The sequence below is a fragment of the Pseudopodoces humilis genome, chromosome 31 (assembly GCF_049639895.1).
Source record: "Pseudopodoces humilis isolate 2021_Gansu_Grassland_sample_001 chromosome 31, ASM4963989v1, whole genome shotgun sequence".
NCBI lineage: Eukaryota > Metazoa > Chordata > Aves > Passeriformes > Paridae > Pseudopodoces > Pseudopodoces humilis.
In genome coordinates this window covers 1,082,654-1,109,010 of record NC_142230.1, presented here as the reverse complement: position 1 = coordinate 1,109,010, position 26,357 = coordinate 1,082,654, and the positions used below count along the sequence as shown (strand labels likewise).

Below are 26,357 nucleotides of genomic sequence, written 5' to 3'. Positions count from 1 at the left end.
CCGCAGGTTCCGTGCGGGGCTGAGACCCCCGGCTGAGCCCCCCCGCACTCACTGCCCTGATGAGACGCCCCCGCCCCGGCTGCTCCGCGCCTCCCCCAGCCCCACCCCCTTCGTTTTGGCTCCAAACTCTTCATTTTCACCATTTTCCAAATGTTTTATATTTTTCTTTTTTTTTTTTTTTTTCTTGTCCTTTGTTTTTGTTTTTTACAGTTAATCCGCGGGGACCCCGGCCCTCCCCGCCCCACCCTTGGGCAGCCCCCGACACCGGGGAGGGGGTCACTGTCACCGCTGACCCAGGAACGGGAGGTTCCCCCCCTCCCCGGGGCCACCTCCCGCACCCCAAAACATCCAAATAAATAAATAAATCCCAGCAGGAAGAGGAGGAACGCGATGTCACCCCCGCCCCCCCTGGGCTGGAGCAGGGGAGGGGGCCACTGGACCCCCCCCCGTTCCCATAAGGCTCCCGTGGGAATAGCAGCGTCCCCATCCCGCCTTTCCCATCGCTCCCCACAGCTGGATCCAGCCCCCGGCGCGTCCTGGGGGGAATTGTGGGGTGCTGAGGGGGCTGCGGGGGTCCCTAACTGTCCCCATCGCCCTCCTTCAGCTCCTGGCTGTTCTCTGCCTCCTCGGGAATATCCTGCATCCTCAGGAAATCTACGGAAAAACTCCAGGTTAACCCCCGCCCCCAAATAAAATCGGGACCCCAGGGTAGGATCCGCCCCCTCCCCAAAACGGGGACCCACCTCGGGGGCTGGCGGGGGGGGAGTGGCGGCTCCCCAAGCCCCCCTCGTCCTCCAGGAGCACGTCCAGGGTGTCCTCGCCCTCCCGCAGCCGCTCGGGATCGGCGCCCCGGAATTCCAGCTCATCTCGGGGGCCGGGGAAGGCGGGGGCGTGGAACGGGAGGCCGCCGGGGGAGCTGGGGTGGCTCAGCTGCCGGGTGGGAGCAGAGGAGGGAGAGGGGGGTCAGCCCCGAGCCCCTGCGCCCCCCACCCTCGGGGGGCTGTGGCCGGGCACAGCTCGTGTCACACAGCACCCCATCCCTCACCCGCAGCTCCCCCCGGTGCACCCCCGGTTCCTCCCCGCTACCCCCAGGGCCCCCCCGGTGCCCCCGGTGCCTCCCCGGTGCCCCCGGTGCCCACCTGCGGGGGGGTGAAGCTCAGGTACAGCGCGTCCCCGGCCGGGAGGCTCCTGCGCCGGGGCTCGGCCGCTCTCCGGCCCCGCGGCCCGGCCGGAGCCCCCCGCGCCTCCTGCAGCTCCCGCTCCAGCCGGGACCGCTCCCGCTCGCTGTCCCGCAGCCGCGACTCCAGCGCCGCCGCCTCCTGCGCCCGCTCCTGGCACAGCTGCCGGCAGCGGCTCAGCTCCTCCTGCACCAGCCCGTGCTGCCGCTGCAGCAGCGCCAGCTCCGCCCCGGGACCCGGCTCCGAGCCCCCGCTCACCGGCACGGCCGGCTGCGACCCCCGGCGGGGCCGCGGCCGCTGCAGCCCCTCCGGCAGCTGCAGCTCCAGCAGCACCTCCTGATGGGTCAGCTGGACCTGCGGGGGCAGCGGGGGGCACGGAGGGAAAGGGGGCAGAGAGGGGGGAGTGAGAAGAACGTTGGGAATGGGAAAGGGGACAAAGGGCGAGAAGGTGGGAGAAAGGGGGCAGGGAACGGGTTTGGGCAGGGGGCACCTCCTCATCCTCCCTCCCCGTTCCCCTGCCCCACCTGCAGCCGCAGCAGGAGCCCGTACAGGTTCACCAGGCGCTGGTTGATCTCCTGCGGGGGACAGGATTTGAGTGAACCCCGAGTGCCACGGGGCAGGGGGGCACCATGGTGTGGGCAGCACCCCCAGACCCCAAAACCCGTCCCTCACCTCCTGGGATCCCCTCGGCGGGACCTGGTTCCCATTCCCGTCCTGCGGAGAGAGTGCGGTGACACCGAGGGTCCCAGCACGGGCTGGGGGTCCCCGGCTGTCCCCCCGTGCCCCCTCCCCAGCTCACCCGCTGCCCGGAGTCCGGATCCGCCCGGAATTCCAAGGAGCCGTTGATGCTGCCGGAGTCTCCGTCTGCAGGGGAAGGCTGGGTAAGCCCCGAGGGGTCCCGGGGGTCCCCCCACCCCAGCACTCCCCTCCCCATGTCCCCCCTTACTGCTGGCACTGGGGCTGGGGCAGCTCTCAGCCTCGGGGGGATTGTTCTGGTTCTGGTTCTGGTTCTGGTTCTGGTCCCGATCCCGGCTGCATCCCGTGAAAATCTCCTTCAGGCACTCCACTGTGGAGGGAAGGGCAGCGTGAGCCCCACGCCCCTGCCTCAGTTTCCCCATCCTGGAGTATCCCAGAACATCCTGGGGCACCCTGGAGTATCCGTCCCAGCCCTTCCCAGCCCGGATCAGCCGTTCCCGGAGCTCCCGTACCTTCCCGGATGGCGTCGTGCAGCAGCACGTCCCCGCGGGGGCCCCGGCCGGGGTCCCCAGGAAAGGGGGTCCCACGGGGGGCCGGGGGGGGCTCGGAGCAGCCGCTGCCCAGCGCCAGCATGTCCGCAAAAATCCCGACCTTGTCCTCCAGCAGCGCCGCGATCTGACGGTCGTGCTGCTCCATCCGCTCTGGAGAGGGGCAGGGGGAATTGGGGGTCAGCAGGGGTGGGATGGGATGGGATGGGATCCATGGGATGGGATGGGATGGGATGGGATGGGATGGGATGGGATGGGATGGGATGGGATGGGATGGGGTGGGAGGAACAGGGATGGGCCCCCACCTTTCAGCTTCCTCAAGGACGCTTCAGTCTCCGTCTCAATCAGGGGAAAATCCTGGCGGCTTGGACAGCTGGGAGGGCCGGGATGGGGGGCGGTCAGAGCCAGGACCCCTCAGCCCCATCACCCCACACCCATCCCCCTTTTCCCCTCCAAGCGCCCACCACTGCCCACCCTGTAACCCCGGCGATTCCACGAGGTTCCCAGAGATCCCGGGGCGTTCCCAGCCGTCCCCAAGCTCCCGGGACACTCACAGGCTGACGGCCTGCTGGATGACCTTCATCCAGTGGTTGCGGTCGTCCCGGGAAGCCGCGTGCACCTCGTACATCTCGGGCGGGGCCGCGCTGATCAGGAACATCCCCTTCTCCTGGTTGGCGATGTCCCGCACGATCAGGTTTTGCAGGGAGATGACGGCTGGCTTGTCCTGCGGGATCGGGGAGCGCTGGGAATGGGGAACGCTGTCCCGGAGCCCCGCTGGGGGCTGGGGTGAGGAGGGGGCGGCTCACCAGCATGGGGAAGGTGTATTTCTGGTCCTTCTCTTGCAGGAACACGAGCACATCCGTCATCAGCAGCACCAGGACATCTGGGATGCGCCAGGATGAGCCGGGATGAGTGCGGGGGCTTCACCCGCCGAGCCCCCCCGAGCCCCAGGGCTGACCCCAAATCCAGCCACGGAGGAGACGGGGTCTGCCAGCATCCTGCCTCACGGGCATCCCGCATCTCTTGGGACCCCCGTTCCATGAGAGGCTCCCCAGTATCCCCATCCCCTGCTCCCTGGACATCCCCCAATCCCCTTTTCCCCCCCACTCCCCACCTTTGAAGCGCCCGGCCGCCGTTTTCCAGAGCATCCCCCCGCTGTGCACCAGCTTCCTGCGGAGCAGCTCGTCCCTGCCGAAGGCGCCGGGGCGGCTGTCCCAGAGCAGCGGCACCTTGGCGCGGGGATCCACACGCCGGAAAACATCCCAGAGGCGCCCGCGGAGCTCCCAGGCGTGAACCTCCTCGTCCACGGCCGAGAGCAGCTCCTTCACCAAGCGCAGCGCCCGCGACAGGTCGGCGCAGTCCCCCTCGTTGTCTGCCAGGAGGGGAGGGACGCTGGAATTCCGGCCCCGCCACGCCCCCGGGTCCCGGCCCCGCAACGCTCCGGGGATCCCGGCCCCTTCCCGCCCCGGGGGTCCCCGCCCCTTCCCGCCCCGGTACCTTTGGAGTTCTTGAGGATGCGCTCGATGAGCACCGGGTACTTGGTGATGCGCTGCGTCACCAGCAGGATGCACTCGGGGACGCCGTGGCGGCGCAGGAGCGGGGACCGCGTCACCCGCTGGGGGTAGAGGGGGGACACACGGTCAGCAGGGCCCCCAAAAGCAGAGACCCCCATCAGCAGGGATCCCCCTCCATCAGCGACCCCTCCCCAAAGCGGAGACCCCCCCCCAGAGCTCAGTGAGGGAGGGACACAACTTGGGGAAACTGAGGCATGGAGTTGGGAGAAGGGTTTTCCACCAGGGGACAAAGCCTGGAATGTGCAGGGGGACCCCGACCCCCATCACGGGGGTGCCTCCAGAGGATGGAGACCCCGACCCCCAGCCCGGGGTCCCCACGGAGCCCACCCGGATGAACTGCTGGAAGCGCTTGTCCCGGGCCAGCAGGTCCTTGTACTCCTTGAGCGCCTTGGTGTGCTTGCTGCAGAACTCGGCGTAGGCTTTGCGCAGCTGCTCCGCGCTCGGGCCAGAGAACTTGGCAGGGGGAAGGACGAGGGGACATCGGTGAGCGCGTCCCCCCCTCTGCCATCCCCGGGCTGAATCCCATCCCCCCCATCCCGGCTCCCTGGTGTCCCCTCTGCCCACCTGGGTGACGAGGATGTCACCGAGGCGGTCGATGACGAAGTTCTTGTTGCTGTCCTGGGCCAGCGATTCCCGGCGCCGCTCCAGGAGCTGGGCCAGGAAGCGCTCGTGGATGTGGCTGAGCTCGTCGAGGCAGGGGAAGATGCGCTGGACGGTGCCAGGGTCCAGCTGCAGCTCCTCCAGCATCGCCCTGCGGAACAGGGCGCCCATGATCTTCAGCGTCCGCACGTGGTGCAGCTCCGTCTGCATCAGCTCTGCGGGGGCACGGCGCGGTCACCACGGGGACAGGGACAGCACCCCTGGGACAGGGACAGCACCCCAGGGACAGGGACAGCACCCCCGGGACAGGGACAGCACCCCCGGGACAGGGACAGGGACAGCACCCCTGGGACAGGGACAGCACCCCTGGGACAGGACTGGCACCCCAGCAACAACACAGAGGGAACAGGACCCCAGGGACAGCCACCCAGCATCCCTGCCCCATCCCCGTGTCCCTCTGTCTTGTCCCTGTGTCCCTGTGTCCCCGTGTCCCCTGTCCCCATGTTCCCTGTCCTGTCCCTGTGTCCCCTGTCCCCGTGTCCCCTCACCGTAGATGACATCCTGCCGCTTCATGACGTCCATGCGGTGCTGCTGCAGGAAGCTGTTATCCACCGCCAGGCTCCAGGAATCCGCCTCGAACTCCTTCCCATCCGCCTCCAAATCGCTCAGCAGCTGGCTCAGGATGACGTCAGGGCCTGCAGGTGACATCAGCGGGACATGGAGTCCCTGTGTCCCCCCCCGGGCCCTCACGGCCCCACCGTGCCCCCACCTTCGTCGATCAGCGACTCCACGGAGAGCGTCCGGTTGCGCATGTTGAGGGAATCCGTGGATTGGGACAGGATCCGCCGGATGCCCAGGGGAGAGTCATCGTTGAACGTCCTGGGGGAGGCAGTGGGACACAATGGGGACACCGGGGACACCCCTGGAGCCCCCCGTCCCCTGCGCTTCCTGCCCTTACCCCGAGATGTTGGTGGTGGAGACGCTCTTGGAGAGGGACAAGGAGGGGCGGCCGCGGCGGGGCCCCAGCAGCGTCTGCCGGAAACTCTCCGAGGGGTAGATTGCGGAATTGGGGCGCTCCCGGATGGCATCTGGGGGGGGACAGTGGGGGGACAGTGCTGGGACCCCCCTGTCACCCCCCGGGCTGAGCAGGGACACCGGGAAGGGAAGGGAAGGGAAGGGAAGGGAAGGGAAGGGAAGGGAAGGGAAGGGAAGGGAAGGGAAGGGAAGGGAAGGGAAGGGAAGGGAAGGGGAGGGAGGGGAGGGGAGGGGAAGGGAAGGGAAGGGAAGGGAAGGGAAGGGAAGGGAAGGGAAGGGAAGGGAAGGGAAGCTCCCCCCACTCACTCTTGTTGCGCAGGGACACCGACTGCAGGGCTGAGCTGTTCTTCAGCAGCGCCGCCTTCTGCTGCTGCGGGGGAGCGGAAGCGTCACTGTCCTCGCGTGTCCCCGGTTCCCGCATCCCCCCGTTCCCTCATCCCCCGCCAATCCCCGGCTGGCGTCACCCGCGCTCACCTTCTGCTTCACCTTGGTGCAGTTGGGCAGGGTGTCCTTGCAGCGGTTGTGGATGGTGACGTTGCAGGCTGGGGGACACGGAGAGGTGACGGAGAGGCCACGGGGACCCTCCTGCCACCCCTCCTCCCCCGGATCCTGGCAGAGCGACGGGAGCAGATGTGGTGGGAATGCGGGTGGATGCGGATCACCCGGCGCTGCCGGAGCTGCAGCTGCCAGGGAGCAGCTGCCCCAACCCCGAGGGCACCGCGCCAGCCCGGGGCCACCAGAGCCAGCCCAGGGCCACCAGAGCCAGCCCGGGGCCACCAGAGCCAGGGAGCCAGGATGTGCCAAGGCAGAGAAACCATCTCGTGCTCCAGGGAACAAACCCAGCAGGAACTGGGCTCTGGGAACGGGCACCACGGTGCCCATGCGGCAAAGCCACCCCAGAAAAGTCATCTTGGAAAAGCCACCGTGGCACAGTCATCCTGGCAAGGCCACCCTAAAAAAACCGTCCCAAAAAAGCCGCCCCGGCAAAGCCACTGCGGCAAATCCAATCTGGCAAAGCCACCCCAGCAATTCCGCCCCAGCAAAGCCACCCCAAAAAAAGTCATCCCAAAAAAAGCCTCCTCAGAAAAGCCACTGCGGCAAAGCCACCCCGGCAAAGCCGCCATGGAGAAGCCACCCCAGAAAAAGCCACCCTGGCAACTCCAGGCTGGAAAAGTCTCTGCGGCAAAGCAACCCCGGCCAAGCCACCCCGGAAATTTCACCCTGGCAAAGCCACCCTGGCAATTCTGCCCTGGCACATCCACCCCAGCAAAGCCATCCTGGCAAAACCACGATGGAAAAGCCATCCTGGCAAATCCTCCGCAGCAATTCCGCCCTGGCAGAGCCAACCTGGAAAAGCCACCCCGTCATACCGAGCCCAGCCCTGCCACCCTGGCAAAACCGTGATGGAAAAGACACCCCGGAAGAGCCATCCCAGAAAAAACCACTGCGGCAAAGCCACCCTGGCAACTCCACTCTGGAAAAGCCACCCCGGCAATGCCTCCCTGGCAAAGCCACTGCAGCAAAGCCACGGTGACAGTTCTGCCCTGGCACAGCCACCCTGGCAATGCCACCCCATCAGTGCCACCCCATCAGTGCCACCCCATCAGTGCCACCCTGTCCCTCCTGCCCTGGCACATCCCCCCCCTGTCAAATCCCTCCTGGCACCCCCCGCCCGGCACATCCGCCTGCAATTTCCCTCCCGGGTCCCCATCCCGGGTCTCACTGGGACACACGAGCGCTTCCTTGGCCGTGATGCTCTTGTTGCAGGCGAAGCACATGGTCATGCCGGACACGGAGATGGTGGTGAAGAGGTGCCCGTTGGTGTAACGCGCGTCCTTCTCCTTCCCCTCCTTCATCCTCTCCTTGTCCTTGCCCTGCCCGGACAGCGACACCGGACGCCTGACGGGGCTGCGGCACCGCGGCCGCCCCGCGGCCCCCCCCGCCGGCCTCGGGACGCGGCTCATGGCCGCGGGGAGCCGGGCGGGCTGCGGGAGCGGCCGCTGCCCCGCGGGCTCGGTGGGGAGCCCGGAGGACGGGGAGAGAGCCCCCCGCTCCCTGCGCTCGCTCCCGCTTCCCAGCATCCCGTCTCCACGGCAACCGGAGGCTGCGGGAGAGATCCCCCCCGCCCCGGCACGGCCCCCCCGGCGCCAGCCCCAATGGGGACGGGGTGCGGGGGCGCAGCCGGGGGTGACGCTGCCCCGTGGGGGTTGGGGACATCGTCCCGCGCCCCCCGCCTCCTATTTTTAGCCGAATTGGGGGGTTTCACCCTTTCCCCCCGCAAAACGGGGGCTCGGGAGCCGGCTGAGCCGCCGCGGGGATGGTTCGGGGGGCGGGGGTCGGGTCGGGTTTCAAAAGGGGAGCGAGCCGGCGTCACCCCGAGTGTCCCCGTGCCCGCCTCGGACCCCCCCGCGCCCCCACGGGCACAGAGAGGCCTTTGTGCCCCCCCTCGCCACCCCCGCGGCCCCTGCCGTGCCTGGCACCGGGGCTGAGCCCGGCGGGCCGGGGCACTCGGGGCTCCAACCAACAGCCCCCCAAAACGGCGGCGCCTCCGGACCCCCCAGCTCCCCTTCCCGATCCCCGCTCCCGGTGCCCGTCCCTGCTCCTGAACCCCCCCGAGAGCGGGGGAGAGGCTGAGAGACCCCCGGGGGGAGAGGGAGAACGGGGAGGCCACGGGGCAGGAGTGGGACCGCAAGGACGGGAGTGGGACCCCAAGGACGGGAATGGGACCCCAAGGACGGGAGTGGGACCCCCGGGGACACCAGTGGGACCCCGCGGATCTTGAGAGAGACCCCTCGGAGCATCAAGGAGACCCCTCGAGACACCAGTGGGACCCCACTGCTGGGGACCCCAGCGTCACCCCGTGTCCCCGGGCGGGGGGCGCGGGGGGCTCACCCGCTCGAGGCTCAGGGGTCCCTCCGCCTCCCCGTCCGCCGGGAACGGGGCGCAGGAGCAGCAGCACATCCCGGACCCCCCGAGCCCCGGCCCCCCCCGGCCCCGGCGGGGCCTCCGGCCGCGACATCGGCCGCGACATCCGCCCCGCGCGCGATTGTTCCCGCCCGCTTGTTTGTTTGCCTTTGATTTTCCCTTTGCTCCGCCGGTTTTGTTTGTTTTTCTTTTATTTTCCTCCGTTTTTTGTTCGTTTCTTTCCTTTTTTTTCCCCCTCTCCGTTTTTTTCTCTCATTCTTTGCTTTTTCCTTTGCTTTCCCTTTATTCTTTTCACCCTTTCCCCCCCGATTTTTTCCCTTTCTTTCCTTTATCTTCCTGCTCTTCTTTTCCACCCCCGATTTTCTTTCCTCTTTTCTCCTTCTCCCTTTATTTTGCAGCCTTCCCCCTTTTTTACTGTTTTTCCTTTTTTATGCTTATTTCCCTCTTTTTACAGCATTTTCATTTTTAACTGATTTTTCCTTCTTCATTGCTTTTGCTCCCGTTTCTCCCCGCTTTTCCTCCCTTCTCCCTGCTTATTTTCCCCTTTTTACATCTTGTTTTCCTTTTTCCCCCCCCCAGTTTTCCCCCCCCTTTTTTTTTTTTCCCCTGACCGTTTTTCTTCTTTTCCCCCTGACTTTTCTCCGTTGCCGATTTCCGCGTTTTCCTCCCCGTTTTGGGCCCTCACCCCCCCCCGAAGGAAACCGAACCGCTCCAGACAAAGGCGGGAGCCGCGGCCGCTTCCTGCCCGCCCCCCCGGGACCCCCCCGGGACCCCCCCGAGACCCCCCCGGCCTGGGGGTCTCCACGGGACCCTCCCAACAAAACCCTCAGGGGAAGGGGGGGGTCACACCCGCTCAAAAGCTGCCGCCCCCCAAAAAACCCCCCGGGAAATTTTGGGGGGGGCCCCCCATCCCCCCACCCGGGGGGGGGGGGGGGAACCACGGCAGGTTTGGGGGGTCACGGTGCCCCCCGGGAGGGACATTTGGGGGACACGAAGCCCTAAAGACCCCGAGGGCGGGGGAGGGGTCAGCGGCCCCTCAAAACCCCCGAGCAGTGGAGACCCCAAGGCAAAGACCCCCGCGCCCCCCGCGCCCCAAGCCCGCCGCACGAACCGGGGTGCGCCGGGACACGCGGCTGCTCCGGGAGGGGAATTTCGGGGTCCCCGCACTTCCGACCCCCCCCCGGGCGCTGGGGGCGGAGGAAGTTTCGGTGCTTTAAATAGAGACGGCGGTTTTGGGGTTCCTGTTCCGGCCCGGGCCCCCCCCCCGAGCCCAAAACCCCGCGCGCAGCTCGGGGGGAGTTTCTGGGGGGCTGTCAGACCCCTCGGGGCCACCCCACCCTAAAGGGGGAGCCCCCGCCCCAAAACCCACAGCGGTCGGATGGGGCTGAACCCCGAAACGGCGCCGCGGAGCCGCTGGGGTTGAGCCCTCCCCTTTTTGGGGACAATTCGCCCCTTTTTGGGGACGGTCCCCCTCTCTTTGGGACACCCTGGTGGCGAACAAAGCCACGGCCGAGGCAACAAAGACCCCGCCGGGCCGGGCCGGGAAACACGGGGGGCTCCCAGCGGTTCTGCCCACCCCCCAAATAAAAAAATCACCGGGTGACAACCCCAGGCCCCCTCGACGCCCAGATTTTTCCCCTCGGAGATTTGAAGCCCCCCGGATTTAGGGGGGAGATCTGGAATGGCTGTTTTGGGGGGCGGGGGGGCCGCTGCCAGGAGCCCCCCAAAGGAAGGTGGGGGGGGGGGGTCCCCCGTAAAGCCGCGGGGATGGCGGGGGGGTCCCCAAATGTCCCCTCCCAGCCGGGGCCGGCGGGGTCCCGCTGCCTTTGGGGGGGTCACCCCGGCGCCCCGACCCCCCCGGCCCTGGGTGGGGCGAGAATGGCCTGGAGGAAACTTTGTTTAAACAAAAAAACCACCATTTCCCCCCCCCGGGCTGCGCGGGGACCAACAACCACTTCCCCCTTCCACAAAACCGCCCCCGAGCCCCCCCAAACCGCCCCCGAGCCCCCCCAAACCGCCCCCGGGCTCCCCAAACTTCCCCAAACCCTTCTCCGGGACCCCCAAACCCCCTCCCCTGCCCGCTCAGGCTCAGCGCATCCAGGAGCGCTCGGGGCGGGGGCAGCGGCGGCTCCGGGGGTCCCGCCCTCCCCAAAAAATTCCCCGTTTTGGGGTAAACTGAGGTCCTGCCGGGCGGGGAACGAAGTTTTAGGGATTCCCCCAACCCGATTTTATCTCTGTCCACGCAGACAAAGCCCCGCGGCCCCCCCCAGCCCCCCCCGCCCGGCGTTTCGCCACGCCGGCATTGCCACATGCCCGGGCCCCCCCCCCGCACCCCCGGTCACGCTCCCGGAGGGCCCGTGCCTCAGTTTCCCCATCCCCGGACGCCCCGCCGGGCTTTGTCTCCGTGGAGAGAGATAAAATTGGGGTGGGGGGGGGTCCCTAAAACTTCGTCCCCCCCCCCGGCAGGAGGGGAAGGCGGTTTCCTCACCCTCATCCTCGCGTCACCCGGAGCTTCGGCCCCGGCGGAAAGAGGATGAGGAGGAGTCGGGGCCAAGTTTGGGGCGGCGGAGAAGTTTTGGGGGGGACACACGAGGGTCCCCCGAGCTGCGGGGGGGGGGACGTGGGGGCAGGGGGTCCCTGCTCCAGCCAGCACCCCCCGATGCACAATGGGGAGCAGCTGCGGGGCCCTCGCCCCCTCCCGGGGATCCCCGAACCGCGTAACGCCCCCCGTGACCCCCCAAAAAACCCCCAAATCCGCCCGGGGCGGGGCAGAGCCCCCCCAGTTCCGGGTGAGGGATGGGGTGACCCCTCCCTCCCCCCAAACGGGAGCGGGAAGAGCCCCCCCCCCACCCCAAGACGGGCTGGAAGAGGGGGGTCCCCGCTCGGTGGGGCTGCGCTGGCCGGGACCCACCTTGGCACGATCGCTCCTGGCTCGCGACAGCGACTCGATACGGGACATAATCCAGGGAGCGCTCCCGGCTCCCTCCCGCTGTTCCCGGCGCTTTCCCGGCGCCTTCCCGGCTCCTTCCCGGTGCCTCCCGGTGCTCCCGGTCCCTGCCCGGTCCCTCTCGGTCCCGCCCCCCGGGGGCGGATCGCGCCGCCCCCCGGCCTCGTGCTGCCCGCGGGGCCTTTGTTCGCTCGGGGTCCCCGGGGCCGGCCGGGATCCCCGGGATCGGCATCATCCCCCGAGATCCCCGGGATCCAGCCGGGATCAGCATCCCCCGGGATCGGCATCATCCCCCGGGATCCCCGGGATCCAGCCGGGATCGGCATCATCCCCCGGGATCAGCATCATCCCCCGGGATCAGTTCCCAAAGCATCCCAAGGGATCACTCTGGACTCAGCCCAGCTCTGGCCAGCACACCGCAGCATCCCGAGGGATCAGTATCCAGAATCCCCAGGGATTTGTATTCCAGCATCCCCAGGGATCTGTATCCAGCATCCCTCGGGATCAGCCCCTGCAGCCACCACAGCCCGGCATCCCCCGGGACTGGGCCGCAGAGACATCCCGGGTCACCGCCCAGTATCCCCTGGGATCCCCGGGGTCACCTCGGATCCCGCCTCGGGGTCGCCCCTCGGAGCCCCCCCTGCTCCGGCCCCAGAAGCCCGGATGCGGCCCCAGCTCCAGCCCTTCCTCTCTGTGCCTCAGTTTCCCCTCTCACACACTCCCTGGAAAGCCCCGAGCTTTGGGAACACCCCCCTCCCATCCCAGGGTGATCCCAGGACCAGAATCCCAAAAGGAAGCAGCTAATCCCAGGGGATTCCAGCCCCCCGAATCCCCCGAGCCCTGGGTACCCCCAGAGCAGTTGTGGGGTGACACAAACCCCTGCTCTCCTCTGTTTTGGGGCTTTCATCTCCCGCCCGCAGCAATTCCAGGCTGGACCCTTCCCGGGAGAGCCCCTCCGCGGCTGCTGCCGCTTCTCTGGGGATGGAAGGTTGGGATAAAGGCGCTATTTTGGGAAAAATGTTGCTTTTTTCCCCGTAAAACAGCGGCTTGGGAGAGGCCCTGGCACCGGGAGCAGGGCTGGCGTCACCCGGTTGAACATTAACTCCACCGGGATAAGCCGGGATTGATCGGATCCAGATAACGCTCCCGGTCCCAGCCGGGGCTTTTTGGGGATCCCAAAGTCCCCAAGTGTCACCCAGGGAGCCGCAGGACAAACCCCCCCCCAGTCCCGGGGTGCAAGCGGGATTGGGGAATGAAATATCCCTTTATCCCGCATTTCCCAGCCTGGACGGGGGCAGGAGCGACTCCGGCAGCGCCGGGATTAATGAATAACCAGGAAAAGGCCGGGGAGAGGTGCCGCCATTCCCGGCTGCCTCGGTTTCCCCATGGAAAACCGCGGTGGGACGGGAACGGCGGTGCCGCACACATCCCGTGGCAGAGGGAGCGGGGGTGGGACGGCCATTCCCGGGGAAAACTTGGGATCCAGGAAAACTCCCGGTGTGCCAAGCCCGGGATCGGAGCAGATCCACGGAGGCGGCCGGGCCTCGTTCCTGATTCATTCCCGGCTCATTCCCGGTTCCTTCCCGGCCTGCCAAGGCTCGGCTTTAATTAAACTGCGGATTTTAATTAACTCCTGGTCACCAAAGCGGAATGAAACCCTCGGGGGCCCCCGGAGCGGGGAGAGGACGTGGTCACACTCCCCCTTTCACCCAGATTCCCGATTCCTCATTTCCTCCCGGACACACCCGGGATTCGCTGCTTCTCCCCGGCCGTGACCCCAAACCAGCCCAAAACCCACTGCAGAAAACCCCGAGAGGCCTCCGGATGCTCCAGGGGCGCTTCCCACGTGGATCCGCACGGGAAAAGCCCCGCGGAGGCCGAGGGGAAGCGGCGGCTCAGGCACCAGAACCGGGAGGGGGGAACGGGGGGGTTCGGCCACCGGGGACCCCCCGAGCCAGCCCCGGCCCCCGGCCCCGAGCCAGGAATTCCCACCGGGAATCCCCGGGGCAGGAGCTGGGGGCGCTCCGCAGCCCCCCCGTTCATCCCTGGGCTCGGGGGGCGACGCGGGGACCCCCCGGGACCCCGGGGATGGAGCCCCCCGAAGGGGGGGACTGTTATTCCCGAAAGAGCCGTTCCAGACGGGACCGAGCCCTTTCCTGCCCCCCTCCCCATCCCGACACGGCGCCGGAGCCCCCCCCAGCGCCCCCCGACTTCCAGGCGCCTTTTCCCTACGAAATCCCAACCAAATAATCAAATAATCCAAATAAACATCCCGGCGGATCCCGGGTTTCGGCCCGTTCCGGCCCTGCCGGGATGTTGGGCCGGGGCTGGAGCCATCCCCGCCGGGCGGTTCCGGATCCCGCGGCTGTTCCAGGCGGGATTTGGAGCCGGGGGGGCGGCGGGGCCCCCCCAGATGGGAACATCTGGCGGCTGATCCGGCGGGAAGAGCGGGAGGAGGAGCGGGAGGGGGAGCTCGGGGATTAACGGCTCCGCGTGGCGGCAAATCGGGGCCGCCCGGGGGGGGCGAGCGGGGTTTGCCCCCCCCAAAACCGGGATGGGGTGGCAGCCGCGGGGACAAAACCACGGGCGGCTGCTGTGTCCCCTCGTGCCTCAGTTTCTCCCCCTGAGCCCCCCGAAACGCGGGTGTGGAGGGGGGACACCCCCGCGCCCCCCCGAATCACCAAAGCGCCTCAGGAACAGGCGGGAGATGGGAAACTGAGGCACGGGAGGGGAAGGAGCAGGAGGAAAACATTCCCGAGGGAGGGACGGCGGCGGGAAAGGCCGGGATGAGCGGGGGGATCCGCTTGGGATCCCTTCCCTGAGCACATTCCGCGTTTTCCTCTCGTTTAGATCCCAAAATCCGGAAAACGGCGGGGGACGGAGCCGGGCGAGAGACGGGAAACTGAGGCACGGCAGAGCATCCATCAGCCCGTCCCGTTATCCCGTTGTTGTTATCCCGTTGTTGTTATCCCGTTGTTGTTATCCCGTTGTTGTTGTTATCCCGTTATCCCGCCGCGCCCGCAGAGCCGATCCCGCCCCCCGCTCCCGTTTTTCCCTACCTTTGTCTTCCCGGTCATCCTGCGGATGAAGCTGAGGGTCCTGTCCAGGGGGGTCCCTTCCCGGCCCGGGGGGGTCCCCGCCTCCCCCGCCAGCCGCTCGCGGCTCCCGGCGCTGCAGGAGGAGGATCCCGCTGGACAATCCCGCCGGACAATCCCGCTCTGTCCCCGCCGGGAACGGGGAGGAGCGTGCGTGTCCCCTCCCCGCTCCCAGCCCGGCCACCCCGCAGCCCCCCCTGTCCCCCCGAGCCCCCTCCCCCTGTCCCCGCCCCCCGATTTGGGGAGCGGGGAGGGGGCCCCGGGTTTGGGGGGGTCCTGGTTCCTTGGGGACATCCTCGGAGGGGGACAAAAGCCACCCTTGGAAGGGAACAAATCCCCTTTGGAGGGGTCAAATTCCCCCTGAAGGGGACAAATCCCCGTTGGAAGGGACGACAAAGGCACCCCTGGAGATAAAATCACCCTCGAGGGGAGACAAGATGCCCTCGGGCGGGGGCAAATCCCCTTCAGAGGGGGACGAGCCACCTTTGAAGGGGGAAAAGCCCCGTCCTTTGCAGGGCGGTGATTCGGGCCAGCGTGTCCCCATCCCTGTCCCTGTCCCCATCCCTGTCCCCGTCCCCATCCCTGTCCCCATCCCTGTCCCCATCCTTGTCCTCATCTCTGTCCTCACCTCTGTCCCATCCCTGTCCCCATCCCTGTCCCTGTCCCCATCCCTGTCCCCATCCCTGTCCTCATCTCTGTCCCATCCCTGTCCCATCTCTGTCCCATCCCTGTCCCCATCCCGGTCCCCCGGGGCTCCGGGCCAGCTCCCGGTGCCGGTTCCCGGGAACATTCCCCTAATGAGGACGGGAATGGGCTGTGACAGGAGCGGGGAGGGGACAGCGCGGGGCCAGGAGGGGACACGGATGGGACACGGATGGGACACGGAGGGGACACGGAGGGGACACGGATGGGACACGGAGGGGACTCACCCGCTGACCAGGCTCTGCTGGGAGGCGAACGGGGGAATTTCGGCAGCTGGAAAAGGGAAAAGGAATTCAAACAGGGCCGCGAGGAGCAGCCGGGGGCGGCGGGGGCGGTAATTAACTGCGCCATCGATTTCGGGTCGTTACCGGGGGAGGTCGGAGCAGGGACAGCGCCGGGGGGACACGAGGGTCCGGGGGGTGACACGAGGGTCCGGGGGGGGACAGGAGGGTCCCGGGGGGGTGGGACAGACTCACCCTCCTCGCCGGGGACACTGGCGATGACACCGAGCGATGCGGATTTGGAGCGGGACCAGCCCCGGGAGCGGGGCCAGGCCAGGGGCGCCGGGAGCCTCCGCGCGTCCTCCTGGCAGCGGGGACAGGGACAGTGGCACTGCCACCCTCACCGGCCCCGCCAGGGTCCCTTCCTGTCCCCAAACCGGAGCGGCTCCCAGCGGGGAGGGCCGGGAAGGAGCGTCCTGGTCCCAAAGAGACCCCGGACAGCAGCGGAGCCGCTCGTGGTGGTGGCAGAGCCACCCAGGATGATGGCAAAGGCAGAAGGACAATGACAAAGCCACCAGGACTGGGGCAAAGCCACTCAGGACAATGGCAAAGTCACTCTGGGCGATGGCAAAGCCACCCCAAGTGATGACAGGGTCACCCAAAATGATGGCAAAGCCACCAGGACGATGACAAAGCCACCTGGGGTGATGACAAAGCCACTCAGGACGATGACAAAGCCACCCAGGATGCGACTTTATGACAGTGATCCCCTCTCCGGGGTCCCCTATGGCCCCCCCAGCTCTGGGTGACCCCCGGGGTGACAGGAGGGTCCCACCTGTGCCCGCCTCACATCGGCCTCGTCCTCCTCGTCCTGCGAGAGCAGCGAGTCCAGCTCGTCGCTGCTGTGCACCAGGGGGGCTCTCCGGGGGTCCCGGCGGTGCCGCCAGAGCCCCCCCAGCTGCTCCGCGCTGGAGCCGAGCTCGGGGCTCCCGCTGGGGGGACACCGGGACCCTCAGCGCGGGGGACACCCCCAAACCAGGGCAGGTCCCCGAGTGGGTGAGCAGGGATTTGGGGGGTCCCCACCGGGGCAGGGATGCTCGGGGACCCCAGCGCCGGGGTGTGGAGGGATCGGGGGCACGAGAAGGTCCCCGAGCCCTGGATTTGGGGGTCGCGGTTGGGGGGGGGTGACACGGGGGTCCCTCCTACCTGAGCTGGTCGTAGCCCGGGATGCCGCGCGGGTCCTTCCCCGGCTCCCAGCTGTGCCGGCGGAAAGGGTCCAGGGAGCCCCGGAGCGTCCCGGATCTCCGCAGGGACACCCCGGGGCCCCGCTCTTCCTCCTCCTCCTCCTCCTCCTCATCCCAGGCCGTGCCGGGCTCCAGGACGGACACGCAGCGGCGCCTCGGGGGAGGGACCCCCGCGGGGACCCCCCCGCAGGGCCCGGGGGCGATGTGGGGGGGCTCCAGGCTCTCGGGGGGCTCCAGGTTTTCGGGGGGGGGTCCCGGTACCGCTCAGGGCCGGACGCTGCGGGGAGGGGGCGTGGAGGGGTCGGGGGGGGCCCAGCCCAGCCGAGAGATGAATTTGGGGGGGGGTCTCAGCCGAGCCCTGCCCCCCCCAGCCCTCCCGCCCGGAGCAGGGGGGACATTCCCGTTTTCCCGTTGCCGCCGTGGCCCCGCGGAGCCGGAGGGTCCCCGGGGGGAGCGGGACCCTCAAACCCCCCCCAGGCCGAGCTCTCCTGGTTAATCATTAAACCCCCAGGAATTCGGCCGGGATGAGAGCGGCTGGGAAGGGGGATGGGAATGGGGATGGGAACGGGAGCGGGAATGGGAATGGGAATGGGAATGGGAATGGGGATGGGAATGGGGATGGGGATGGGGATGGGGATGGGGATGAAAATGGGAATCCCCGCCCCAGGATGCGGCTCATCCGACCCCCCAAATTCCCACTGCCTGAGGAGAGGGGAAACCCCTCGGGAGAGGGGCTCAGGGGGCAGCTGGGAAGGGAGCTGGATTTGGGATGGGGCCGGGAGAGGCTGTGGGAACAGGGCGAGGTTTGGGATGGGATCTGGGCAGGTTTTGGGATGGGATCTGAGCGGGTTTTGGGGTAAGATCTGACGGGATGTTGGGGTGGGATCTGAGGGGATTTTGGGGTGGGATCTGGGCAGGTTTTGGGGTAAGATCTGACGGGATGTTGGGGTGGGATCTCAGTTGGGATCTGGGGGATTTCAGCCACAAGAGACTGGGAAACCCCTGGGAACCCAAACACCCCTCCCAAAATCCCGACATCCTCAGAGAACCTCAACATCCCCCAGAACCCCCCGAGCATCCTGACCCGGCTGCTCCTGCTGGGAACACCTGCCCCCCTCCCCGCCTTGATCCAGGTGGATCCGGGGCTGCTCCGGGTGGATCTCCCCGATTCCCAATCCCACAGTTCCCAGATCCCGACACCATTCCCGGGCTGGCACATCCCGGCCCGGCCCTGGCCAGACTCACCCCGCTGGGGACAGGGAGGGGACTGGGATGAGCTGGGATGAGCTGGGATGAGCTCAGCCGTTTTCCTGTTTTTACATTCCCAGCCCGGTCAGCTGATTAAAAAAAAAACCGCTTTCCTTTGTGGATCTGCCCTTGGATCTGCCGGGGATCGGCCACAAACGTGGAATAATGAATATGGAATCCTAAAGGAATGAGGAGCGGAGCTCCAGGGCAGCTCCCAAGGGAAAACCGCGGCTCTTCCCAAGAACCCGCCGGGCTCCCGCTCCTTCCGGGGCTCCCGGGCTCGTCCAGGTGCGGGAAAGGAACCGGGATGTGCGGGAGCTCCCCAGAACCCGCCGGGAATCTCAGGATGCGGATCCAAGCTCCGGAGCAGGGAAAGGGACGGGATCCTGCAGCCGCTCCCCCCAAAACCCCGACCCCGGGGGCAGCCTCCAAATGTTGGTGGGGTTGGATCCCGGCCGGGATGCGGGAACAGCGGGATAACGGCGCAGCCCCGCAGGACGGGAATTTCGGGAGCTGGGAACGGCCAAACTCATCCCTGGCGTGGGTCGGGACCAGCAGGGAACAATCCCAGCATCCCGGGGGTTTGGGGAATGGCCCGGAGTGCCCGGGACCGGGGGGAGGGGGCTGGGTGGTGGCCCGGGGGTGGCCACGGAGGTGACAGTGGGGCCGGGGAGCCAGGGGGGCCCGGGGGGGCCCAGGGGGGCTCAGGGGGGTCCTGGGGGGGGGGGCTCAGGGGGGTCCTGGGGGGGGGCTCAGGGGGGCTCAGGGGGGTCCTGGGGGGGCTCAGAGGGGCTCAGGGGGGCTCAGAGGGGCTCAGGGGGGCTCGGGGGGGTCCGGCCATGCCCAGGTCATCCCAGGTCACCCCGGGTCACCCCGGACCTACCTGCGGGTGGTGGTGGCTGGGGGGGGGGGGGGAGCTCCCCGCCAGCCCCAAAGTCCCAATTCCCAATTCCTGGCCCCGCGATTCCCGATTCCCAGCCCGGAGATTCCCGATTCCCGGGGTCCCAGCCCTGCGCCCCCTCCCCCTCCTCTCCCGCACTCCAAACAAACCAGGAACCACTTGGCGAACCAGATCCTTTTCCCTGTTAACCCTTTTCCCGCATATCCGGGGGTGCCGCTCCCGCTCCCCAAATCCGGCACCGCTCCCCCCTCCCCCACAGCCTCGGCATCCCCCGATCCCCTTTTCCAGGGATCCCCTTTTTTCTGGGATCAGGAACAGCCCCCTCGGGGTCCCGACTCCGGGAGATCCTTCCCATGGGATTTATGGATAATTCAGGGGCGGGAGGAGCTGCGCACCCCCAAAGCACCGCAGGGCAGGGCGGGGGTGACTCCGTGCCTCAGTTTCCCCGCCCCAAAGGCAAGAATTCCTTCTCCCCCCCCCGGAGTATTCCCACTTTTCCGACCCGCGGCCGGCAGAACCCCAAATCCGCGGGGCTGAACCCCAAATCCGTGGGGCCGCCCCCACATCCCCACCTTGTCCCGGTTCCGGACGGGTCACACACCTCGGGCCAGCCCAGCACAGCCGGATCCAGGCGGGATTTCATTTCCTGGGAAAAGCGAGCGTGGAGCGGGTCAATCCCGGCTGGACCGGCTCCATCCGCTCCGGAGGCACCTGCGGGAGCCCCGGGGGGAAGCGCCCCCCACCCACCGGGAATATCCGGGATCATGGAAAAGCTCCGGGAGCGCGGAAAGCTCCCGCAGCCTCGGCCGGGGGTGCCGGGCCAGCAGAAACTCCGGGAAAATCCCGAATTCCCCAAGAGCCGAGCGTTCCCTCTGGATATTCCCGGGGGCTCGTCCTGCAGGGAACGCGTTTGTTTGAACAAATGGGCGGAACCGGGACCTTTGCGCGGGGCTCGGGAGGTGCCGGGAGGTGCCAGGAGGTGCCACCTCCCGCTCCCGAAGCTTTTCCAGGGATTTCGTGGGCTCCGGGGCCGGGAATGAGCCTTTTCCCAGGTTTTGGGGTTAAAGTTTTGGCTCGGCGTTTCCTGGTTCTGCGGGTCCGCCCCGGAGACCTCCCCGCGGTGCTTGTGTGCACAAACCTTTGGAATCGGGGCGGAATTGGGGAAGTCGGGGCTCGAATTCCCGAATGGAGGCGGGAGCGGGGCCTTCGGGTCCTCTCCAGCCCCAGCCGCCATCCCAGGGCAGGACAAAAACTCCTCCCGAGGAGCCCCAAAATGCCCGAGATATTCCAGGTGGAGCCGGTGACCTCCGAGGTCTTTTACAGCCTGAATCATTCCGTGATTTCCAAGGGAATTCTGGAACCGCCTCCTCCTCCTCCTCACCCGGGGGTCTCATCCTGCCCCATCTCGCAGCTCCACCTCCCCAAATCCAGGACCAACATTCCCGAGCTCCAGGATTTGGGACACAACAGGGAACAGCTCCTTGTCCTTAAAAACCTGCCCCAAACCCCAACCCAGCCGCTGGGAATGAGCCACCTTCGCCCTTTTCCAGCTCCAAATCCCATGGGAGCGGCAGCAGGAGCCGGATCCTGCCGGGATCAGCCTTACCCGACATCCCGGTGAGGAGATTCCCGGAGCTCCGGTCCCATCCCGAGGGTCCTGATCCATCCGATCCGTCCCGAGGGTGCTGAGCACCATCCCGAGGGTGCAGGATGAGTCCCGAGGGTGCTGAAGGCTGCTGAAATTGTCCCGGGGTTTTGGACTGTCCTGGGTGATCTGGAACCTCAGCGCCGGGCGGGGTCCAGCAGAATTGTCTAGAAGCCCCAGACTGGTTCCAGAACCTTGGGACTCTCAGGATGGATTTTGGGGTGAAATTTGGGGGTTTTGGGTGGAAATGCCGGCAGGAATTTGGGCTGAAGTTCTGGGGGGAATTTGGGGGTGAAATCCGGGGATTTTGGGGTTTTTGTGGCCGAGCGAGCCCCCGGGAGCAGCAGCAGCGCCCGCGCCGGGGCCGCACCCACGGTGACACCGCGAGGGCAAAAAACCCCGGCCCGCTTTGGGGGGAAAAAGGCGGAATAGGGGAAAAAACGGGATCGGGGAAAAATAAACGGGAATTGCGGGAAAATTGGGAATTGGGGGAAAAGGCGGGAATCAGGATAATGGGAATTGGGGGGAAAAAAATCGGGAATGGGGAAAAAGAACCGGGAATAAAGAAAAACGGGGAATAGGGAAAAGCCCGGGAATCAGGAAAAGAAAAACCGAGAATCGGGGGGGGGGAAACTGGAATAAAGAAAAAACTGGGTATCGGGAAAATCACGGGAATCGGGGGAAAAAATGGGAATAAAGAAAAAAACCCTGGAAATCGGGAAAAAAAACCCGGGAAAGAAAACAACAAACCAGGAATAAAGAAAAAAAAGGGAACGATGGGAGAAACGGAAATTGGGAAAAAAGGTACTGGGATCAAAGGGAACAGGGTCAAAGGTCCTGAGGGTGCTGAGCGCCTTCCAAAACGTGCAGGATGAGTGCCGAGGGTGCTGAGCACCCAGGGAAGGTGCTGAGCTCCCTCGGGATGGTGCTGAGCACCCTCGGGATGGTGCTGAGCAACCTCGGGACTCATCCTGCACCCTCGGGATGGTGCTGAGCATCCTCGGGATGGTGCTGAGCCACCTCGGGATGGTGCTGAGCACCCTCGGGATGGTGCTGAGCACCCTCGGGACTCATCCTGCATCCTCGCCATGGTGCTGAGCACCCTCGGGATGGTGCTGAGCACCCTCGGGATGGTGCTGAGCAGGCTCGGGACTCATCCTGCACCCTCGGGATGGTGCTGAGCACCCTCGGGATGGTGCTGAGCAACCTCGGGACTCATCCTGCTCCCTCGGGATGGTGCTGAGCACCCTCGGGATGGTGCTGAGCAACCTCGGGACTCATCCTGCACCCTCGGGATGGTGCTGAGCACCCTCGGGATGTTGCTGAGCAACATCGGGACTCATCCTGCACCCCCGCGATGGTGCTGAGCACCCTCGGGATGGTGCTGAGCAACCTCGGGACTCATCCTGCTCCCTCGGGATGGTGCTGAGCACCCTCGGGATGGTGCTGAGCAACCTCGGGACTCATCCTGCACCCCCGCGATGGTGCTGAGCACCCTCGGGATGGTGCTGAGCAACCTCGGGACTCATCCTGCACCCCCGCGATGGTGCTGAGCACCCTCGGGATGGTGCTGAGCAACCTCGGGACTCATCCTGCACCCTCGGGATGGTGCTGAGCACCCTCGGGATGGTGCTGAGCAACCTCGGGACTCATCCTGCACCCCCGCGATGGTGCTGAGCACCCTCGGGATGGTGCTGAGCAACCTCGGGACTCATCCTGCACCCTCGCGATGGTGCTGAGCACCCTCGGGATGGTGCTGAGCAACCGCCTGAGGATGCTCAGCACCCTCAGGATGGTGCTCAGCACCATTGGGACTCATCCTGCACCTCCGGGACTCATCCTGCACCCCCGCGATGGTGCTGAGCGCCCTCGGGATGGTGCTGAGCAAGCGGCTGACGGTGCTCAGCACCCTCCGGATGGTGCTCAGCACCATTGGGACTCATCCTGCACCCTCGGCACTCATCCTGCTCCCTCGGGATGGTGCTGAGCACCCTCGGGATGGTGCTGAGCGCCTTGACTAAGGTGCTCAGCACCATCCCGAGGGTGCTCAGCACCATCCCGAGGGTGCAGGATGAGTCCCGAGGTGGCTCAGCACCATCCCGAGGGTGCTCAGCACCATCCCGAGGGTGCAGGATGAGTCCCGAGGTTGCTCAGCACCATCCCGAGGGTGCTCAGCACCATCGCGAGGGTGCAGGATGAGTCCCGAGGTTGCTCAGCACCATCCCGAGGGTGCTCAGCACCATCGCGAGGGTGCAGGATGAGTCCCGAGGTTGCTCAGCACCATCCCGAGGGTGCTCAGCACCATCCCGAGGGTGCAGGATGAGTCCCGAGGATGCTCAGCACCATCCCGAGGGTGCTCAGCACCATCCCGAGGGTGCAGGATGAGTCCCGAGGTTGCTCAGCACCATCCCGAGGGTGCTCAGCACCATCCCGAGGGTGCAGGATGAGTCCCGAGGTTGCTCAGCACCATCCCGAGGGTGCTCAGCACCATCGCGGGGGTGCAGGATGAGTCCCGAGCCTGCTCAGCACCATCCCGAGGGTGCTCAGCACCATCGCGGGGGTGCAGGATGAGTCCCGAGCCTGCTCAGCACCATCCCGAGGGTGCTCAGCACCATCCCGAGGGTGCAGGATGAGTCCCGAGGTTGCTCAGCACCATCCCGAGGGTTCTCAGCACCTTCCCTGGGTGCTCAGCACCCTCGGCACTCATCCTGCACGTTCTGGAAGGCTCTCAGCACCCTCCGGACCTTTGACCCCGTTCCCTTTGATCCCAGTACCTTTTTTCCGTTTCTCCCATCGTTCCCTTTTTTTTCTTTATTCCTGGTTTGTTGTTTTCTTTCCCGGGTTTTTTTTCCCGATTTCCCGGTTTTTTTTCTTTATTCCCGTTTTTTCCCCCGATTCCCGTGATTTTCCCGATACCCAGTTTTTTCTTTATTCCAGTTTTTCCCCCCCCCCGATTCTCGGTTTTTCTTTTCCTGATTCCCGGGCTTTTCCCTATTCCCCGTTTTTCTTTATTCCCGGTTCTTTTTCCCCATTCCCGATATTTTTCCCCCCAATTCCCATTTTCGTGATTCCCGCCTTTTCCCCCAGTTGCCGATTTTCCCCCGATTCCCGTTTATTTATTGTGCCGGTGTTAGCAGCGGGGCAGAGACAGGCGGGGGCCGTGTGCCGGCGCCGGGCGGCTTCGCTGGTGGACGCGGGGACGCGAAGACGCACGGCGGGGAGCGGACAGTGGCTGGGCCGGGCGGTGGCAGAGGCGACGCGGGTGTCAGCAGTTGTAGAGCCGGGGTCCCGTGCCCGTTCTCTTTCTCCCCCTCCGCGGTTTGAGAGGCTGGCACGGGAGGGTGGCACGGGGGAACCCGGGGACGGCGGCGGTAGGAGCATCGGCGCTAGAAGCGGTGACTGCGCATGCGTGGATGACGTCAGCGCCGCAAGGCAGCACGGGGGAGCGGTGGACGGCAGCGCGAATTTCGGATCGGCCCGCGCCGCACAGATCGGTGTCGCTGCACGGCGGCGGCGGGGCCGGCGGCCCCACGGGCGCCGGGAAAGCGGAGCCCGCGGGGCACCAAGGCGGCGCGGGCGGCACGGAGGGGGCGTAGGGGAGCTGAGCTGCGGGAACCGCGATGCCGAGGGCGGGCGGGGTGGCGGAGCCGGGAATCACGGTGTCGGCGGGGGAAGGCGGGACCGCGGGGACCGCGCCGCCGGGGGCCGGCGGAGCCGCGGCGGCGGCGGGGCCCATAGCCGCGGGGACGGTGGAACGGGGCGGGACCGCAGCAGCGGGGGAAGCTCGGACGGCAGGAGGGGGGCAAAAGCGGGGGGGGGCGGTGGGACGTGGAAGGCGGGGGGAGGGGGGGGAACGGGGCGTACCGGGACTGGGGTAGGGGGAACGGGGGCCGCGTGCTCGGGGGGCGGGGGCACACCGGTCCGAGCGGGCAGGAAGGGAGGGGGGCCGGCGGGGACCGAGGGAACGGGGGCCGCGTGCTCGGGTGTAGGGGTAGGAGAGACGGAGGTCGCGGGCTACGGGGAGCTGGTCGCGCGTTGTGTATTCGCAGCACACATTTCTACCAGTGCTCTGCAGGCTGGCAGGAGTTTAGCAGCTGCCATATCTCGGCGGGAAATGCTATTAAAAAGCTTATTACCGACTGTGTCCCAGAAATCTCTAGTGAAAAAATCTGAGCGTTTTGCCTTTGGGAAATTAACTCGAATCCAGGTTAGGAGGGGTTTTACTTCTCGTTTAGGCAAATTACTTTGGCTGGCTTTCAGTAAGAATTGGAGTTGCTTATACAGCTTTTTTGCCTGGGGTTGAACAGTTCTGACCCGTGATAGACTGCTTTGTGACTCACCTCTTATTTAACTGATGTTGGCTCGTCTCTCAGAGCTCGGGCGATGGCTGCTGGCCAGGCACCTCCCGTCCGTTCTCGGCTGTCACTAAGTAATACTCGCACATAACCACGCTGCAGAGTCGTCGGAAAGCTACGGTTTGGACACTGCAGCGGAAACACTTTTAGAGAGATCGGGGTGCAGATGCTGTGGCAGCGTTTGCCCCTCGCTCGACCACGTAGAGGCTTTCCCCGCCGCTTAGCCCGGGTGGGCCGTCGCCTTGCAACGCCCCCCTGAGCTCCACGGGGGCTCCACGGAAACCAGGGGTGCAGACGCTGCTTGGCAACCTTCACCCCGAATAAACCAGGCAGGGGGGGTGTCCCGTGTAGCACAGGAGAGACGTGGCTTCGCCACACCTCTCAGTGCCGCAGGGCCCTGTGGCAACCAGGGGTGCAGAGGTCACTGGGCAATCTGCACCCCGAATAAACCACGCAGGGGGGGATTCCCTTGTAGCACAGGAGAGATGCAGCTTCGCCACACCTCTCAGTAGCAAGAACTCATCCTGCACCCTCGGGATGGTGCTGAGCACCCTCGGGACTCATCCTGCACCCTCGGGATGGTGCTGAGCACCCTCGGGGTGGTGCTGAGCACCCTCGGGACTCATCCTGCACCCTCGCGATGGTGCTCAGCACCCTGGGGACTCATCCTGCATCCTCGGGATGGTGCTGAGCAGGCTCGGGACTCATCCTGCACCCTCGGGATGGTGCTGAGCCACCTCGGGACTCATCCTGCACCCTCGGGATGGTGCTGAGCACCCTCGGGAGTCATCCTGCACCCTCGCGATGGTGCTGAGCACCCTCGGGATGGTGCTGAGCACCCTCGGGATGGTGCTGAGCAACATCGGGACTCATCCTGCACCCCCGCGATGGTGCTGAGCACCCTCGGGATGGTGCTGAGCAACCTCGGGACTCATCCTGCACCCTCGGGATGGTGCTGAGCAACCTCGGGACTCATCCTGCACCCTCGGGATGGTGCTGAGCACCCTCGGGATGGTGCTGAGCAGGCTCGGGACTCATCCTGCACCCTCGCGATGGTGCTGAGCACCCTCGGGATGGTGCTGAGCAACCTCGGGACTCATCCTGCACCCCCGCGATGGTGCTGAGCACCCTCGGGATGGTGCTGAGCAACCTCGGGACTCATCCTGCACCCTCGGGATGGTGCTGAGCACCCTCGGGATGGTGCTGAGCCACCTCGGGACTCATCCTGCACCCCCGCGATGGTGCTGAGCACCCTCGGGATGGTGCTGAGCACCCTCCGGACGGTGCTCAGCACCCTCGAGAGGGTGCTCAGCACCATTGGGACTCATCCTGCACATTCGGCACTCATCCTGCACCTCCGCGATGGTGCTGAGCACCCTCGGGATGGTGCTGAGCAACCGCCTGAGGATGCTCAGCACCCTCAGGATGGTGCTCAGCACCATT

At 66.4% G+C, this 26,357-nt stretch overlaps 1 protein-coding gene and 1 long non-coding RNA gene across 6 annotated transcripts; both read right to left on the bottom strand.

Annotated features, from left to right (window-relative positions):
* Window positions 1–133: 133 nt before the first annotated feature.
* ARHGEF2 (Rho/Rac guanine nucleotide exchange factor 2) lies at window positions 134–16,963 on the bottom strand. Of its 5 annotated transcripts, none has more exons than XM_088068572.1 (26): window positions 16,728–16,963; window positions 16,357–16,513; window positions 15,777–15,885; window positions 15,528–15,573; window positions 14,563–14,674; window positions 7,355–7,505; window positions 6,106–6,173; window positions 5,938–5,998; window positions 5,555–5,684; window positions 5,366–5,475; window positions 5,145–5,291; window positions 4,561–4,811; window positions 4,324–4,449; window positions 3,920–4,037; window positions 3,537–3,794; window positions 3,229–3,305; window positions 2,977–3,146; window positions 2,728–2,795; window positions 2,387–2,575; window positions 2,125–2,244; window positions 1,978–2,042; window positions 1,851–1,892; window positions 1,703–1,753; window positions 1,140–1,532; window positions 744–930; window positions 134–654 (listed from the first exon to the last, which is right to left on the bottom strand). In XM_088068572.1, the coding sequence occupies exons 5-26, from the start codon at window positions 14,578–14,580 to the stop codon at window positions 578–580; spliced, it is 2,877 nt and encodes a 958-aa protein (XP_087924698.1). In that variant the 5' UTR covers window positions 14,581–14,674; window positions 15,528–15,573; window positions 15,777–15,885; window positions 16,357–16,513; window positions 16,728–16,963; the 3' UTR covers window positions 134–577. The 5 variants fall into 5 exon arrangements, with proteins under 5 accessions (XP_087924698.1, XP_014117463.1, XP_014117461.1 ...); XM_014261988.2 differs by having other exon boundaries at window positions 5,938–6,001; window positions 16,728–16,961; XM_014261986.2 differs by lacking the exons at window positions 14,563–14,674; window positions 15,528–15,573; window positions 15,777–15,885; window positions 16,357–16,513; window positions 16,728–16,963 and adding an exon at window positions 11,468–11,627 and having other exon boundaries at window positions 5,938–6,001.
* Window positions 16,964–16,971: 8 nt separating this feature from the next.
* LOC148182392 (uncharacterized) lies at window positions 16,972–19,813 on the bottom strand. The gene is made up of 4 exons (XR_015774751.1): window positions 19,662–19,813; window positions 19,487–19,560; window positions 18,011–18,192; window positions 16,972–17,042 (listed from the first exon to the last, which is right to left on the bottom strand). It is a non-coding gene; the product is annotated as an uncharacterized LOC148182392 (long non-coding RNA).
* Between the last annotated feature and the right edge of the window lie 6,544 nt (window positions 19,814–26,357).